Source organism: Camelus dromedarius, chromosome 23 (assembly GCF_036321535.1).
Source record: "Camelus dromedarius isolate mCamDro1 chromosome 23, mCamDro1.pat, whole genome shotgun sequence".
Classification (NCBI taxonomy): Eukaryota; Metazoa; Chordata; class Mammalia; order Artiodactyla; family Camelidae; genus Camelus; species Camelus dromedarius.
Genome location: NC_087458.1, coordinates 6,543,948 through 6,558,272, shown reverse-complemented (window position 1 = coordinate 6,558,272; position 14,325 = coordinate 6,543,948). Strand labels below are relative to the sequence as shown.

Sequence of the window (14,325 nt, the reverse complement as noted above, 5' to 3'; positions counted from 1 at the left end):
AGTTCTACTCTCTTTCCCTCAGAGTCTGCCCACATATGAATAGGATGGGCCATGGTCCGGAGGGCAGCTGAGCAGCCAGGGAACACTGGTTTAAGCCTCCTTTCCTTGCAAGGAAAGGAGGACTGTAGAGACCCGCGTGCACAGCAAAGCCAATAATGTCCTTGGAAGACAGGCTGCAAATTCAATCCAAACCCCAATCCAAAGCATTCAAGGCTTTCCGTTGCTTCTCCACGGGCACCTGCAAACTTCCTAGCCATTCTCAATGCCTGGGACCTGCCCTCTTTAATCAGTCTTGCATGTAGCTGTGGGAATTATCATTCTCAGTTACCAAGTGTCTCGTATCCCTTCTTTTTCCAAGAACTTACAGTACATTCCTTTCATCCCTGCATCAAATACTTCTCCAGCCTAAACATCAAGACATCTTCACCCCCCTTTCATCTTTATCCCTCCCTTCCTCTTCATCTGCACTTGTATCCCTCTGCCCCTGTATTTTCCTGTAGATTGTTTCTCAGGCAAACAGATGGATAACACCTGCCCCTCTCAGCAACAACAGTGATGATGACATTTAGGGTGCACTTACTCTGGGCCAAGCACCGTGCTAATATTGCTGGTGGATTATTTTCCTTAATCCTCCCATCAGTAGATAAAGAAACTGGGTCACAGAAGGGTGAAGTCATTTGCCCACAGCCATGGAGCTACTTAAGGTGGCGCTGGGCCCTGAAGCCAGGTGAGCCGAGCGCAGGATCTCAGGTTCACCTCCTCTCTACCCACCACCTTGACCTCACTGTCCTCAGACTTGAGCCAAGACCCCTTCCAGGAAATGTCTGATGGACTGATGACCCTGGCTACACTCTCAACATGCGTGTACACGTTGCTGGCTTGTGGCATGGAGCTGTCTTTAAGTCTTCCCCCGTCTGTGCCCCCACGCTCCGTCTGTCACTGAGTCTTGCTGCTTCATAGACCCTAAGGTCCATCCCCCCAGGGAACGAGTCCCCATCACTACCTCAGCACAGACCCTAAGAGCCAGGGTCTGCCACCATTCCTTCCTGCCAGAGAGCAGGAGGCTGCAAGTGGAGGGGACCGCATGGGACTGAAGGCCTGGCAGAACCCCAGGGCTGTGGGGAATGAGACAGGGAGGGTGGCTGCCCGTCCAAGACCACATCAGACCTGGGATGGGGCTGGTGCCCTGGGGCAGGGCACACTCCATCTTGGGGATCAGATCTGGACACTGCCAGCCTATGCTGCTGCGGTGTGGCCAGATGAGCAGACACAGGCCCAGCCCTGGGGAGGTGAGGCCAGCTGGAAGGAGCAGGCAGCCAGAGTGCCCTTGGGGTAGCAGCAGAGTGTCGCTGGGGTGCAAGCGAAGCATGAAGGAGAGGGCAGGTAAGAAATCCCACCAGCAGAGCTTTGGGGAGGGAGCGTTTGCTCTTCAGATCCCCATGGAGTTCCAGGCATGCATGCTCTTGTGTAGACAGCCGGGAAAGGCCAATGCTGCCCCCTCTGGTTGCTGGTAGACGACTCAAGTTGGGGCTGGACGGCCCACCAATGATGTGCTCATGGGGATCTGCTAGGACCAGGCTGAGGTGGGCGATGAAGGCTGCTGCCGGCACCTCCCTCTGGCTTTGCTCATTTCCTTCCTGTCTGGCTCCCCCACCCGTGTGTTGCATCTTTTTAAACATCCTTCTCACCACCTGCAGACCTCTCTTCCCAGTGGGCTGTGTCATCTTGTCATTCATCAGCTCAAGAACCTAGAATTACTTCCAAGTCCTCTAAGACCAAATACAAACCTCTTATCATAGAATTCAGGGCCTTCCAAAATCAGACCCTTGGTCTCCAAAGCTACCTCATCACCTGCTCCTGGAGCCCAGGAGCCCTCCTCTTTCTGAAACTTCTTCATCATCCCCCAAGGCACACAGCAGTTGCTTCCACCTCTCTGATGCTGAGTGGAACAGCGAAAGAGCATGGGCTTTGCTTTGGCTACTTCCTGTGTGTCTTTGGGCAAGTCACTCAATGTCTCTTTGCTTCCAGTTGCTTGCCTATAAAAATCCTTCACAGGATGTTGTGAGAGCTAGAGCATCTGTGTACAAAGTGCTAGCCCTGGGGTAGGTGGTACTGATCCAGTAAGAGTCGATGAACAGTAGCCGTCACACTGTGCCCTTGGTGTTCCCTGCTCACGCGCCCTCCACCTCCTTTCTGACTAGCAGGCTTCTGCCTCCTTTTAGGCTCATCCCCAGTTGCACCTGTACCTGTAGCCTTTCCTGCACACCTGACCTGGGGGTGGGGGTGTAAGGAAAAGAAAAGCAATATTTGCCAAGTGCCTGCTGGGCACCAGACCCTGCAGGGGGCGTAGCGAGAACTGACAGTAGCAGCTAATACTATCTGGGGCCTCTTTGTGCCAGACCCCATCCCAAGCATGTCATGTGCATTAATTCATGTAAGCCCGATCAGTAACTCAGTTCTGTGGCTTAAGGTTCCTAAATGGCTTTCTGCTCTATCCAACCAGGATGGTTCCGTCTCCCCGGCCCTGTCTTATCTTTCCCATCCAGTGGCCTCCAAGACGCTGATGGGGAGATTTTATCAAGTAGTGATGTCCCTGCAGGGTAAAATGCAGAGTCCATTATGTGTCACTCGGACTGCTTCTGGTAGAGAACATTCTGAGGAAGGACACACCTTCACCTGCCCGGCCACCCCAGGTGCAGCCAGGCCCACCGGCTGCACTCAAGCTGGGCCCTGGGTTTTCATAAGGGCCTTCCCTCTGGAACAGCCTCCCCTCTGGCCTGCCTGGAAAACTCAAGCCTCTGACTAGCCCTCCTCCATTTGGGTCAAGGTCATTGTCCTTTCCTTCCTGTCCTCCAGGAGCCTCATCCACCCACTTATTGACTCTTTTGCAAATGTCTGCATCCTCAGAGGACCCTTCCCTGGGCTGGGAACCCGAAGGCCAGGGGCTGTATCCTGTTCATTTTTCTATTTCAGTGCTTGGCACAGAGCCTGGCACACAGTGGACCTTGGAGTTTGGGGATGAGGGAAGGGAGGGAAAAGATGGGGTGGAATGGGCATCGGACAGACAGAATGGTGGTGATGTGTTTCCAGCTGGTTCTCCCAGGGTAGGACAGCCACGAGCCTCCATCCAGCTCAGAAGAGGGGGCCATCCCTCGGCGGAGACCCCCAAGCATCCCCTGGAAACAGCTCCCAGAGAGCCCTGGCTGCCGCAGCCTCCCTGCAGACACCTGGGAGGAGCCAGTCTTTGGATTCCATCAACCTTCTTACGGGAAATTGCTAAATGTGTTTGGTGATTTTTTTTTTTTTTGACATTTTCCCTGTTCAGGAGCTTGTGATTTCAGATTAATCACATCCACGTACGTTTAGACTGTCAGCTTGGAAGGGAAAATCTCAATTTTATTACCGCGTGATTTCATCCAAAGCTATTTTACCGAAAGGACGTCTACAATATGGTGCCAATCATGACAAAACATTTTACCACTGGGACCAAGCTCATGGTGGGGGGTTGTGGGGTCGGATGAAGAGCTGCCGGCAGGACCCAGTGGGCAGAGTCGCAGCAGCTTCAATCTCCTGGAGAGACCGGTGTGCCACCATCGCTGCTGTCTCCACCTCAGCAAAAGATCACATTCCTCTGTCCAGGTTTCCTTCTCTGTCCAGGTTTGCCCAGAGTTACTCCTGGGTGTGGCGGTTCCACTGACTAACTCCTGTCTTCCCCCGGCAGGTACCATGACCAGCAGGACGTAACTAGTAACTTTCTGGGTGCCATGTGGCTCATCTCTATCACATTCCTTTCCATTGGTTATGGGGATATGGTGCCCCACACATACTGTGGGAAAGGTGTCTGTCTCCTCACGGGCATCATGGTGAGTACCTGCCTCCGCCCATTACCCTTCCCCTCCCTCCGAATGCTGCCCGGAGCAGTGCCCTTGCTGTGAGCACAGAGGGGCCTCCCTTGTCCAGGCGTGGGGCCAGCAGGCCAGTATGCGTGTCCCTGCACGTAGGAAGGAAGGCGTGAAATCTGCATGGCTTCTCGCTTTTCCATTTCTTTTCTGAAGCTAGGAATAGGTCTTGGTTCCTGACGGCGAATGGCCAATTCACAGCCCCCCAGAAATGGACTGGCCCTCCACTCCCATCCACCACCCGACCGTCCAGTTTGCCCATGAGTGTCAGGGCTTGTGGTTAACTGTCCTCTTTCCTGTCCCCTGGGCCACACAGACCCTGGCACCACATCTGATAATGTTTAGCCAGAACTCAGGGAGGCAGGGACCAGGGAGAGGCCACTGAGCTGGCCGTGAGAGGCCTATGTCCTGGCCTGAGCTGGCCACTGGTTTGGTCCTGGTTTGATGATATGGCCCTGGGCCAGCTCTTGACTTCCCCAGACTTTGGCTTCCACATCCAAATGTGGCAGTGCTGGGTTCTGTGTACCTGCCCCCTCCCAGTGCTGGCGCCCGGCTGGCCCATGCCTCCATCCCCATCTCTCCCCAGGTGCCCAGAAGCTGTGCTGCGTCCTTTCAAGGTGTATTTCTCCCGCCCGTCACCCTGCCACCCCCACCCCGACACACATGACTGTCACAGCAGAGTGTATGGGAGGGAGTCAGGATTCAGAGCGGAGTCTGAATTCCCACTGCTGGTCCTCACTGTGGACACTGGGCAGGACACTTAGCCTATTGGACCTCAGCATTCTCTAGTGCACAGTGTGGGTGGGAGGCCCGCCCCGCCCTCCTCACTAGCTGGTGATGAGGATGGATTGCAGTGCTTTATGTTAATATGCTCCGTTGGCAATGAGGAGCTGCTCTGGCCAATCAGTGCTGGCGAGTCCTCAGCATCCCCGCCCCCACTGCTCCTTCACTGGCCAGGTGATGAGGGCTCCTTTCCGACCAGGACAGGCAGCCCTGCTCCTCGACCTCCTTCCCCAGAGCACAGAGTGAACACACAGGGTCCTCTTTTCAGAAGAGGAAACAGGCTCAGAGAAGAGGCACGCACCTAAGCCCGAGGGTCCTCCTTGTCAGGGGTGGTGGCTGCCGCACTCCCGCCCCACACAGCCTGGTGGCCTGCTGGGGCTGATCTGGGTGACAAGGCAGCCGGGCTGCTCAGAGCAGAGGAGGCCGGGGGTCAGAGGCCCGGGGCAGTGGGGCTGGTGAGCAGGAGGGGTCCAGGGCTGCGACATCACCTCTGGACACAGTCCTCTCCCCTTTTGACTGAAATCCAGAGCAGGCGCCCATTAGCAGGCAGTCCTCAGCAGCAGTTAATGACGAAAGGCTTAGCGCCGGGCGGGGATAAATCATGGGTAAGTGTAAGGCCTCAGAACAAATGCCTCCCCTCAGTCAGTAGGAGTCTGTCTGGCACAGCTCCAGCTGTCACCAGGAAACCAGGGAACCATTCTTCCTTCCAGAAAGGAATGAAATGCCACCCGAAGGCCAAAGCTTTCCTATCTCACAGCCGCTCCTGGGGCACGAGCTTTGTACCTCAGAACCAGCTCTCAGCCAGGCCCCAGCCCAGAGCCGGGCTGCCAATAGGTGGATGGCCCTGCTGGGAGCCTCCGTTATTTTTAAATACCAGCCATTCTCCGTCTCAGCACGGAGCTGTGCCCTATCCAAGGAGCGGGCCCATCTCCGCCACGTCCCTGCTTCCCGCCCTCCCGCCTCTCCCGGCTGCTACTCTGACACAGCCAGGCATGCGGACAGGACCCCGGGCCCCTCCCTGCCTTCTCCTTGGGGTGTGGCCTTCAGCACCCCTTTTGCTCCTAGGGCTACTGCAGCGCCTTGGAAGGGGATGTTTTTTCCTTGTAGAGAGAGGTGTGATCAAAGTGGCAAGAACTAACGGGTGAGGAGGAACCAATACCCACTTCCTATATTGAAAATACAGCACATGCCTTTCATCTTCTCCTTTTGCTCAAACCCTCCTGCATACATAGGTAGCTATCTACACACAGGGGCAGGAAGCTTTCCTCCGCTTGCTGGAGTGTTTTTACCCAAATTAAAGTCAGTTGCCTCCCCCTGGGGACAGCTGCAGTGAGGAGCCCTGGTGGCATTTTTCTAACAAACATGACTTTTCTAGCTGAGTCACTCCTTTTCAAGGGTTTCCCGTGGCTGAGAATCCCTTCCTCCCCTCCCCCCAGCCTCCCAACACTGTCTGTCTCCAGATTATTATTGCAAGTGCCTTGATTCAAGGTAGGGCTTCCTGTTTGGTTGCCATGGACACTGCACAGGCCAAGGCAAGGCCTGCTCGGGAAGGGGAAGGGAAAAGAAGGATTTGTGTGTGCGGGCTGTAAATAGTCTTAATCATTGTTTTCTCTTGGCAATCCCAGTAACGGTGTAATTATCAACCATTAAGCAGGGTATATAATTGTCTGAACAACTTGACATTGTTGGCACAGGCCTGGTGTGTCTGAGAGATTTCACCCACAAAGGCAGATATATCAAAGTCCAGCATCGTGCCGTAAAGAATTTTATGATGACACTTACAAGGCAGAGGGAAAGCTGACAGTATTCAATATCCACAATGGGCCTTTGAAGGCTTCTGGGTTCGGCAGGCATCTGGAAGACGTTTGGGGCCCCCAAGACTGCTTGGTAGGAAACCCATTTTAACAGAGCCGTCTTCTAAAGCGGGACTCACTCTGTGGACCCTTCACGAGTTGGGGACAAAGAGACAAGAGCTTCCAGGCTATCTGCTGGGGACACTGAGCTTTCCCCCAAGGCTTCATGAGAGATGCTTCTTTGAACTGTCAAAGGAAAAGGATGATGAAGTAAAAGGTAGCACGAATTGAGTCATTCCGGGAGGAGGGAAAAGGAGGGCTCAGCAAGACATCTGCTTAATGTCAGTTTTAGAAGATGAGCTTCTCCCTGGAACACCTTGGTTTCAAACCAGTTGATGTTATTTTAGTGGTTACATGGAATCTGCTGCAGAAACAGAATCCAACTGTAAATCCTCCAGGCTTCCCTCCTCCATTTGTCACTTTCATTTATGTTTTATTTTATTTCATGCTTCTTTAGTTAAGAACACCTCATACTTTTCCCCTTGGGACACTTGTTTTTCAAGATTCTAAGGTTTTCCAGCTGGAAAATGTCTCTTGGAAACAAGAAGGAGGAGGACCGGTGTGGAGGAGACCGGGTCTCTGATTAGGGTCCAAATCTATAGATGAGTTCGGTGTGTTCACACCACGCCAGCCACTCCTTTCTCTGTTCCCTCCTGTGCTCCTGCTCGTCGTGTACCTTGGAAAGTGTGACCTCGTTAGAGGTGGACCCTCTCCCCTCCCGTCACCGTCCCATGGAAATCGCATTGGACAGAGAAGACCCAGGGAATCCAGTTGGTGTCAACTGTGATTCAGGACTTGGCACGACTGAAGGCAGAAGTCTGAGTCATGGATTTGCTCCACCATCTGACCCCATGGAAGTCGTACCAGCAGCTGCTTCCTCTCTTCTGTCCCACTCCGTCCCCTCCTCACACGCCCCCTCTGCCCACCAGCCGTTTCTGAGATTCCACACGAGGACAGCGAGGACAGCATGAGCTCTCACACCCCCAGACCAGCCAAGTCCTTGGCAACTTGTCTTTTCAAACCAGCCCGCATCACTGCCACACCACACAAGCATTCCCAAACGGCTAACGTGCTGCTGTCAGACTGTAAGCTCATCTAAGTAACAGGGCCCGTCATCCCCAAAGGGGCGCAGGTGATCGCGACACCACTTAAAGGTGGACGCCGTGGGAGGAAGGGGCTTCCATGGTACTTCTTTCTTTCCTCTCCTGAGCCGAAGTCCACCATTCACTTCTGACTCAAGGCTCAGGTGGCTCCTTGTTTTTCCTGACTTCCTCTCAATCCCATCAGCCCATCCTTTTTTCCTATTCCCGCACTTCCTCCTGTCCTCTTTCCCTGTCTGTCTCATACTGTTAAGGGGGCATTACAACTTGTTCCCTGTCTCAGTCTCCGCTCTGGCTCTCTCTCTGCATCTCCCCTCTTCCTTTCCCTCCCTTCCCTTCCTCCATCTCCCCCCCTCCACCCTCTCTCTCTCTCTCTCTCTCACACACACACACACACACACACACACAGCGGAGAGGACCAGTCTGGATTTCAGCACCTGCCCACTTTCGGAAGGTTGCTAACGTCTGACCCCATCGTTAACAAGGTTACCTCTTAATGGAAACGACCAGATTAGGCTTCATTATTGGCTACTTCCCTAATCAATCCAGAGGACCGGTTTTCTAAAAGAAAAATCAAGTTGAAAGTATCCACTGCTCTCTATTCAACTTAGAATTAAGGGTTAAGAACCAAGCATTCTTCAGAGGAACATCCGTGATAAAGGAGTCTTGACATCTTTAAGTTGAAAGAAACTAGGAAATGTCTTCAAGCCCACCCTCCTGCCTCCCTGCAGAAGTGTGTCTGAATCATGAGAGACAGACGGTTCCTCAGGTAAAACACGCTAGCTTCCCATTGGAGTCCACCTGCTTTCAGTGGGCTAGGTTGAGAGCCATGGTAAGAACCACGGAGCAATCCATCTAGACCCTGGGAATTCTGGATTGTGGATGGTTGATTGTTTTAATGAGACTCCCCCAGTGGCGTGCTGAGCAGGGAGACTCCTTCATGCTGATCCTGCCCACCCTCCCAGCTCTCGGGGTGATTTAAGTAGTTTCCCTGGACCCAGGGAGGTGAGGGAGGCTGGAGCCTGGGAAGAACCCTCTCCATCTGATGCTCCATTTCTCACACTATGACATATCCCTCTTTTGGGGCTCTCAGCCCAGAGTACTTCTGGAACTCCATACAAAAGAGAAGGAATATACTCGGTCTGGTTGAGGGGAAATGGAACACACATCTTCCCTCTAGAACAGCTTCTTTTTAAGTTATTTTTTGCTTTTGGAGGCCTGGCTAAACTGATGACACCTACAGACCAGGCTGTCCAACTGCCCGAACACATCCTTTGAAAACTGGGCACAGAGTCTCTGGCAGGTCACAGGTGCCAAGAAAACAGGGCCGTCCCTGAACAAGAAAGGAAACTGAGGTCAGAAAAGGAAAGTTCACACAGACTCTGTCCTTTTCAGCTTGTTGTGCTGGAAATGGGTGGCTGACCAAGTGACGAAATGTACCAAGAAACACGAGGTTGTTTTCATGGGAAGCCTTGTGAAAAGCTAGGGGAGAGCATTGCCAGCTTCGGTCATGCCAAAACCCCGTGCCGGCCAGCCTCTGCCAACCTGTGGAAAAGGAAAGAATGAGATGATGGAGGAGAGAGCAGGGGGTTGATTTGCCATATGCATTCCTGCCGACGCTGGTACAGGCTACAGTACCTTTCAAAACATCCTTTACTGTTTCCCACACACGCTGTTAGACCTGGTGAGCCCCAAACATTATGGATGGATTCCTTCAACCCTGGGACCTCAATTGCTAAACTGAGCTCTGTGGCAACTGGAATTACTGTTTGGCATCTCGAGGATCAAAGCACTGACTTCTCTGATTGCATCGTCTCCCTCCATGAGTGGAGGTCAGGGCAGCCCAGGGGCCCGTGTGCAAGAAGAGCACGCTGGGGAGGGCATGCTCTGGTCCAAGGACCGGGGCGGGGGCTTGGCTCATGTCTGCTGCCTGCAGAAGAATCAGGGACAAGTGGATTTCTCTCACTGCCCCTCACTGTAGCATTCCCTCCACTGCCATCTCCCCTACACCCCACCCCCTCACAGCCCAAGCACAAGCTGGTCAGTGAAGAGGACTTGAAAGTCCTTCAGGAGAATATTGGGATGAGCCTCTTTCTGCTCATTTCTCAGCACCCAGAAGATTAGGGGAGAGAGAGTGCTGTGTAACCTGCTTCTTTTACTCCGCCTCCCCCCCGACCCATCCTCTAGAACCGACCTACCTGAGCAGAATAGGAATGCTGCTCTGGAAAATACTGGGGGCCTTCTGCTTGTTCCCTTAAAGCACTGGTTTGAGGCAGGCGTGGTGTTGTCTTTAAAATCTCTGCAAGATGGTGACTTCCTGAGCCTCCTGGTGAAAGCAGGAAGAAACTGATTTCTTGTGCTGAGTCATAGCCTAGACTTCCAGGTAAAAAGGCCCAGCCGAGGAACAAGCAGACTCCTGCCGACCAGTGTTCCGCTGGGAAGCAGACTTAGGGGCAAATGTTTTGCCTCTTCATTAAATTGTTTTCAGGAAAACTCTTTACAACCAGCAGGTGTTCCATCCATACTGCATGGCTTTCTTTCCTCCTGGCCCCCTGCTCGGGAGCTGGCAGCGGGGCTGGGATGTGCATGAGGGAGAGCGGGGCATGCGTGTGCCGGACCTTCCTTCTTCCGTGCACAGCCTGGCAGGTGACCAAGGGATGTCTGTTGTTTTACATTCCCCCCATGCCGCAGCCCCCTCCAGTATCCTGCCCCCATCAGAAGTGGCCTGTTCTGTAGTGACTCAGTCTCCCGGACACAGCTCCGCAGCTAAGCCAAGGGCACGGCAGGCCACTGTGCGGGGCCGGGAATCAGGGCCCCGATGGGTTTTGTGGCGTGGCCTTGACCAGCCAGCGAGCTCAGGTCCCCACTCCGCTCCCGGGAACCCCACGGCAGGCGCGGGGCACATCGAGCCTTCCGCCTGAGCCCTGCCTCTTAATGACATGCTCTCTCCTCTGGCCCTCTTGCTGTCCCCCCACAGGGTGCAGGCTGCACTGCCCTCGTGGTGGCCGTGGTGGCCCGAAAGCTGGAACTCACCAAAGCGGAGAAGCACGTTCACAACTTCATGATGGACACTCAGCTCACCAAACGGGTAAAACTCCACTGCCCATGGTTTACGGGGGGACATGAGCCCACATGGGAGGCGGTCAGAAAGCAGCTATGACAGGTCAGGAGGGCTGAGGGAGCCCCGGACACATGCACACAGCTGGCACAAAACGGTCACAGTCTCCCGACGCCCAGGCTCCTGTCTGCTCCTAAATTACCATGTGTGGTTCAGGCAACCAAATAATTTTCCTGATAATGAAATCTATAGCATACAATGAAGTACCCCACCCCCTTGCCGAACGGTGCCGAGTAAATCACCCAGCATGAGGCGTTTCTGTTTATGCTCAAATATTTTCATGATTCTCATTAGGAGGAGCAGTAGAAAGTCTTAAAAAACTATATTGGAAATGTTATTTAAGTCTAGTCCTTAAAAAAAAAAATCATTACAGATGATCACTCCTAAATAATGTCCCTCCAAATGTCATCAACCAATTTTCCCCTTTCAGGTTTTCCAAATAATATTTCTCCCTGTACCCTGATGAAGGTGTTAAGGAGGGTGAAAAACTGAATATAAGCAGGATTGGGGAGATCGTTTAGCTGCAAAAAGTCTGACTTCCCACTGAATTGTCAGAGAAGAAAAGGCCCATTTAGAAGAGACAGCAATGCGCCTTCCAGGATAACAGTGGGCCAAATGAGCGAGGCAGGAGCTGTTTATTTAATGACAGCTTTTATGGAAAATTCTTTAGAGCTGCAGGCTGAACGAGGGTCAATAATATGAGTTCCTGCAAAACTCTCCTCTTTCCAAAATGAGAGAGAAGCGGGACCCTGTACTGGGGTCGTGGCCGCCAGAGCAAATCTTCCTCATTTAGGACTAAAGTGGGTTAGGAGACCTACGAGCAACCACATTTTGATTGGGGTTTTTGAAAGCTGGAGAAAACGTCAGTGATGAATGTTGCGGTGCAGTAAAAATATGTCGGAAATGGAGACAAAGGCAGGAAGGGAGAAGAAAAGAAGGAGGGAGTGTGACAGGGTGTGAGCTCAGAGGGAGGCCAAGGGGGATGGAGAAGCTGCCAAGGCCTCTCCAGTTTCTCTGCAGAATTATTTATGGTGCTTGATTGTTTGGTCTTTGATTACATGTACTGGGCTCTTTAAAGAGCCTCCACAGATGTTGGCAAGAAAGGATGCAGGCCAATACGCTTCTGTTGTTGACATACAGATGGTTGTATACGGTACATCGTGGCCCTGTGCTGTCCAATGTACCAAAGCAAATGTGACTTGTAGTGTCAAGACGGCAGGGTTGACGACTGTGCCCATGGGTGAGCCAGCCAGGTTCACCCCAAACCCTGTAACCCAGCTGCTTTCCCTCAGCCCCCTGATATGCATGCTCAGGTTGGAGCAAATTTACCAAAGTTGGTGGAACCTAAATGCAAATATATTTGCATCTATTCTCCCAGAATAATTTAGTGCAGGAGTCAGGAGCAAGGGAGTTTGCCCTCCAAAATCTGCTCAGAAGCTCTTTCTTAGAGCAGAGATATCAATGGTCTCTGTTTATTCTGGTTTGCGTTTTGCAACCAAGGATATGCTTTGTATTTCATGTTATTCCTTTGTCCTCTCCATTTTTCACTCCATGAATCAGACACTAGAGGAAAATAAAGCCGAGGAAAGCCAGCTCCCTCCTATGACAGGAAAATAAACAATTTCCCTGCACTATAATTGTAGAAGGAGATGAGATTGTGGTTGCTAATTTCAATCTTTCAAAAAATAATTCTCTAAAATCCTCCTCAGGTCCGCTTACTTTTTGAAAAGTAGGATGAAAAATCAAACCAACAAATATTTATTGTGGATCCGTGAGTGCAAGTCACCTTTTTAATCAAATAACATCTCCCTTTTCCGAGAACACTTAAATCTGTTGAAATGTCCCTTTAATGTCTCGTATCTTTTCCCAAAAAAACAAACAACACAAAAGAGATGGTTCTTACAGAGAAAGGATTCTCAAAGCTTGCAGGGCTGGGACTTTGAAAGGTTCTTTTCCATAACCTTCATTGAAAGGCGCAGTGCTGGGCCTGCTCTGGCTTCAGCTCCCTTTGACCTGGCCTCAGAGAAGCCCACCCTTCTTCCCCTGGTGCTGCCTCATCCATCCTGTGTCCTCTCCAAAAGGCCCAGTGTGTCCAGCTGGGGCGTCTCATGGGTCAAACTGACGCTAAGCTCAGTCTATTCATAAGATCTCAGTGAATTCACAGAGGAAGAGCCAATCGTGGGAGGCGCTGATTGTGGCATAATTGCAAACCTCTCAGGAGTGGGCAATTAGCAGATTTAACAGATAAAAGCCATCTCTTACAAGTACATGTGACCTTAATTCTTCAAACATCTAAGCCAAAAAACAGAAAAGAGGAATTGTAACCTATTAATCACAAAAATACTCAAGTTGTTCTAGTGTTTATTCATTCTGCCTGCCTTGACATAAAGGTTTCAGTCCAGCCTTTACCATTAGAGCCCCACCATTTTTATTTATTTGCCAGGGAGGCAGGTGTAGGGGTGGGGCAGAAGTCTGGTCACACAGGGTCAGGACTCAGTTTCTGCTTTTCCTGAATCGCATGGCTTTTCTTCTTTCTCTTGTATAACTTGTCAACCCTGGTGGCAACATCATCTGTGCACTTAATGCGATCAGATCTTCCCACACTGACTTTGCAGTGTTACTGCCGTTGTTAATCTAGAATTACAATTTATTGCAAACCTCTAGGCTACTAGATAACATATACGTAGATGACACACAGAAAGACTATAAAAAAGATCCTATCTTTTCTCCCACTCAATGCTACACATCCCCATCTCTCCACTCTATGTGACTAAACATACCTATCACAGGGATCCCCTGCTGGATGCCGTACCTGGTGTTCTGGGGACACCAAGATGGGTAAGAGATGGTCTCTGCCCTCAGAGAGCACCTCTCCTTTCTAAAGGACAAGGCAGCTGCCCATGGACACACTTGGCTTCAACGGCACCACGGACAGATGTTCTGTTTGCCATACCTACTCTCCCTGTCAAACCTGCAGGCACTACCATGGTGTGTGTGTGTGCCCCTGGCTAAGGACCATGTCTCATCCTTGCCATGATGGGCTCTTGCCTCAAATATTTCATCCAAGCACCTTGCCCCATGAAGTCAATGAGTGAGACCAAAACCAAACCATGTCTCCCCCATGTGAGTGCCTTCTCCTGACTTCCCTGGTCACCTGATGGCATCACCATCCTTCCAGTCTCCAGGCTTGACATCTTAGCAGCATCTCCAACTCCTCTCTGCCCTGGTCCCCACAGGGGGATGAGCAGCTTCAGAGTCTGATTTGACCTGGCCATGGCTGTTCATGCATGCCAGCCTCTCCAGGCCCTCTGCCCCACCATCCTTCAAGCCACCATCTCAGTCTTGCACCCCCATCACAGTTGCCTGCTACCTCCTCATCTTTCTTGGGCCTCCCTTACCTGAGTCATCCTGTACTTTGCTTCCTTGTGAATCTCTTCAGACTCTAAGACTTAACTCTGAACATATCACCATCCTGCTCAAAAACTTTTAGTAACCCCCCAGGACTCATCAGTGCTAAAGAAAACTTTTTTTTTTTTTTTTGGTCGGCTGACATCTTTATTGCTCTGGGAAGG

General features: G+C 51.7%; 1 protein-coding gene across 4 annotated transcripts in view; it reads left to right on the top strand.

Moving 5' to 3' along the window:
* The window catches only part of KCNN3 (potassium calcium-activated channel subfamily N member 3), a 153,410-nt gene that overhangs the window by 118,440 nt on the left and 20,645 nt on the right, over positions 1-14,325 (top strand). For all 4 annotated transcript variants that reach the window (XM_031436189.2, XM_031436188.2, XM_031436191.2 and 1 more), the window contains exons 4-5: positions 3,722-3,863; positions 10,613-10,723. In XM_031436189.2, coding sequence (XP_031292049.1) covers positions 3,722-3,863; positions 10,613-10,723 — 253 coding nt within the window. The remainder of the gene's footprint in view (positions 1-3,721; positions 3,864-10,612; positions 10,724-14,325) is intronic.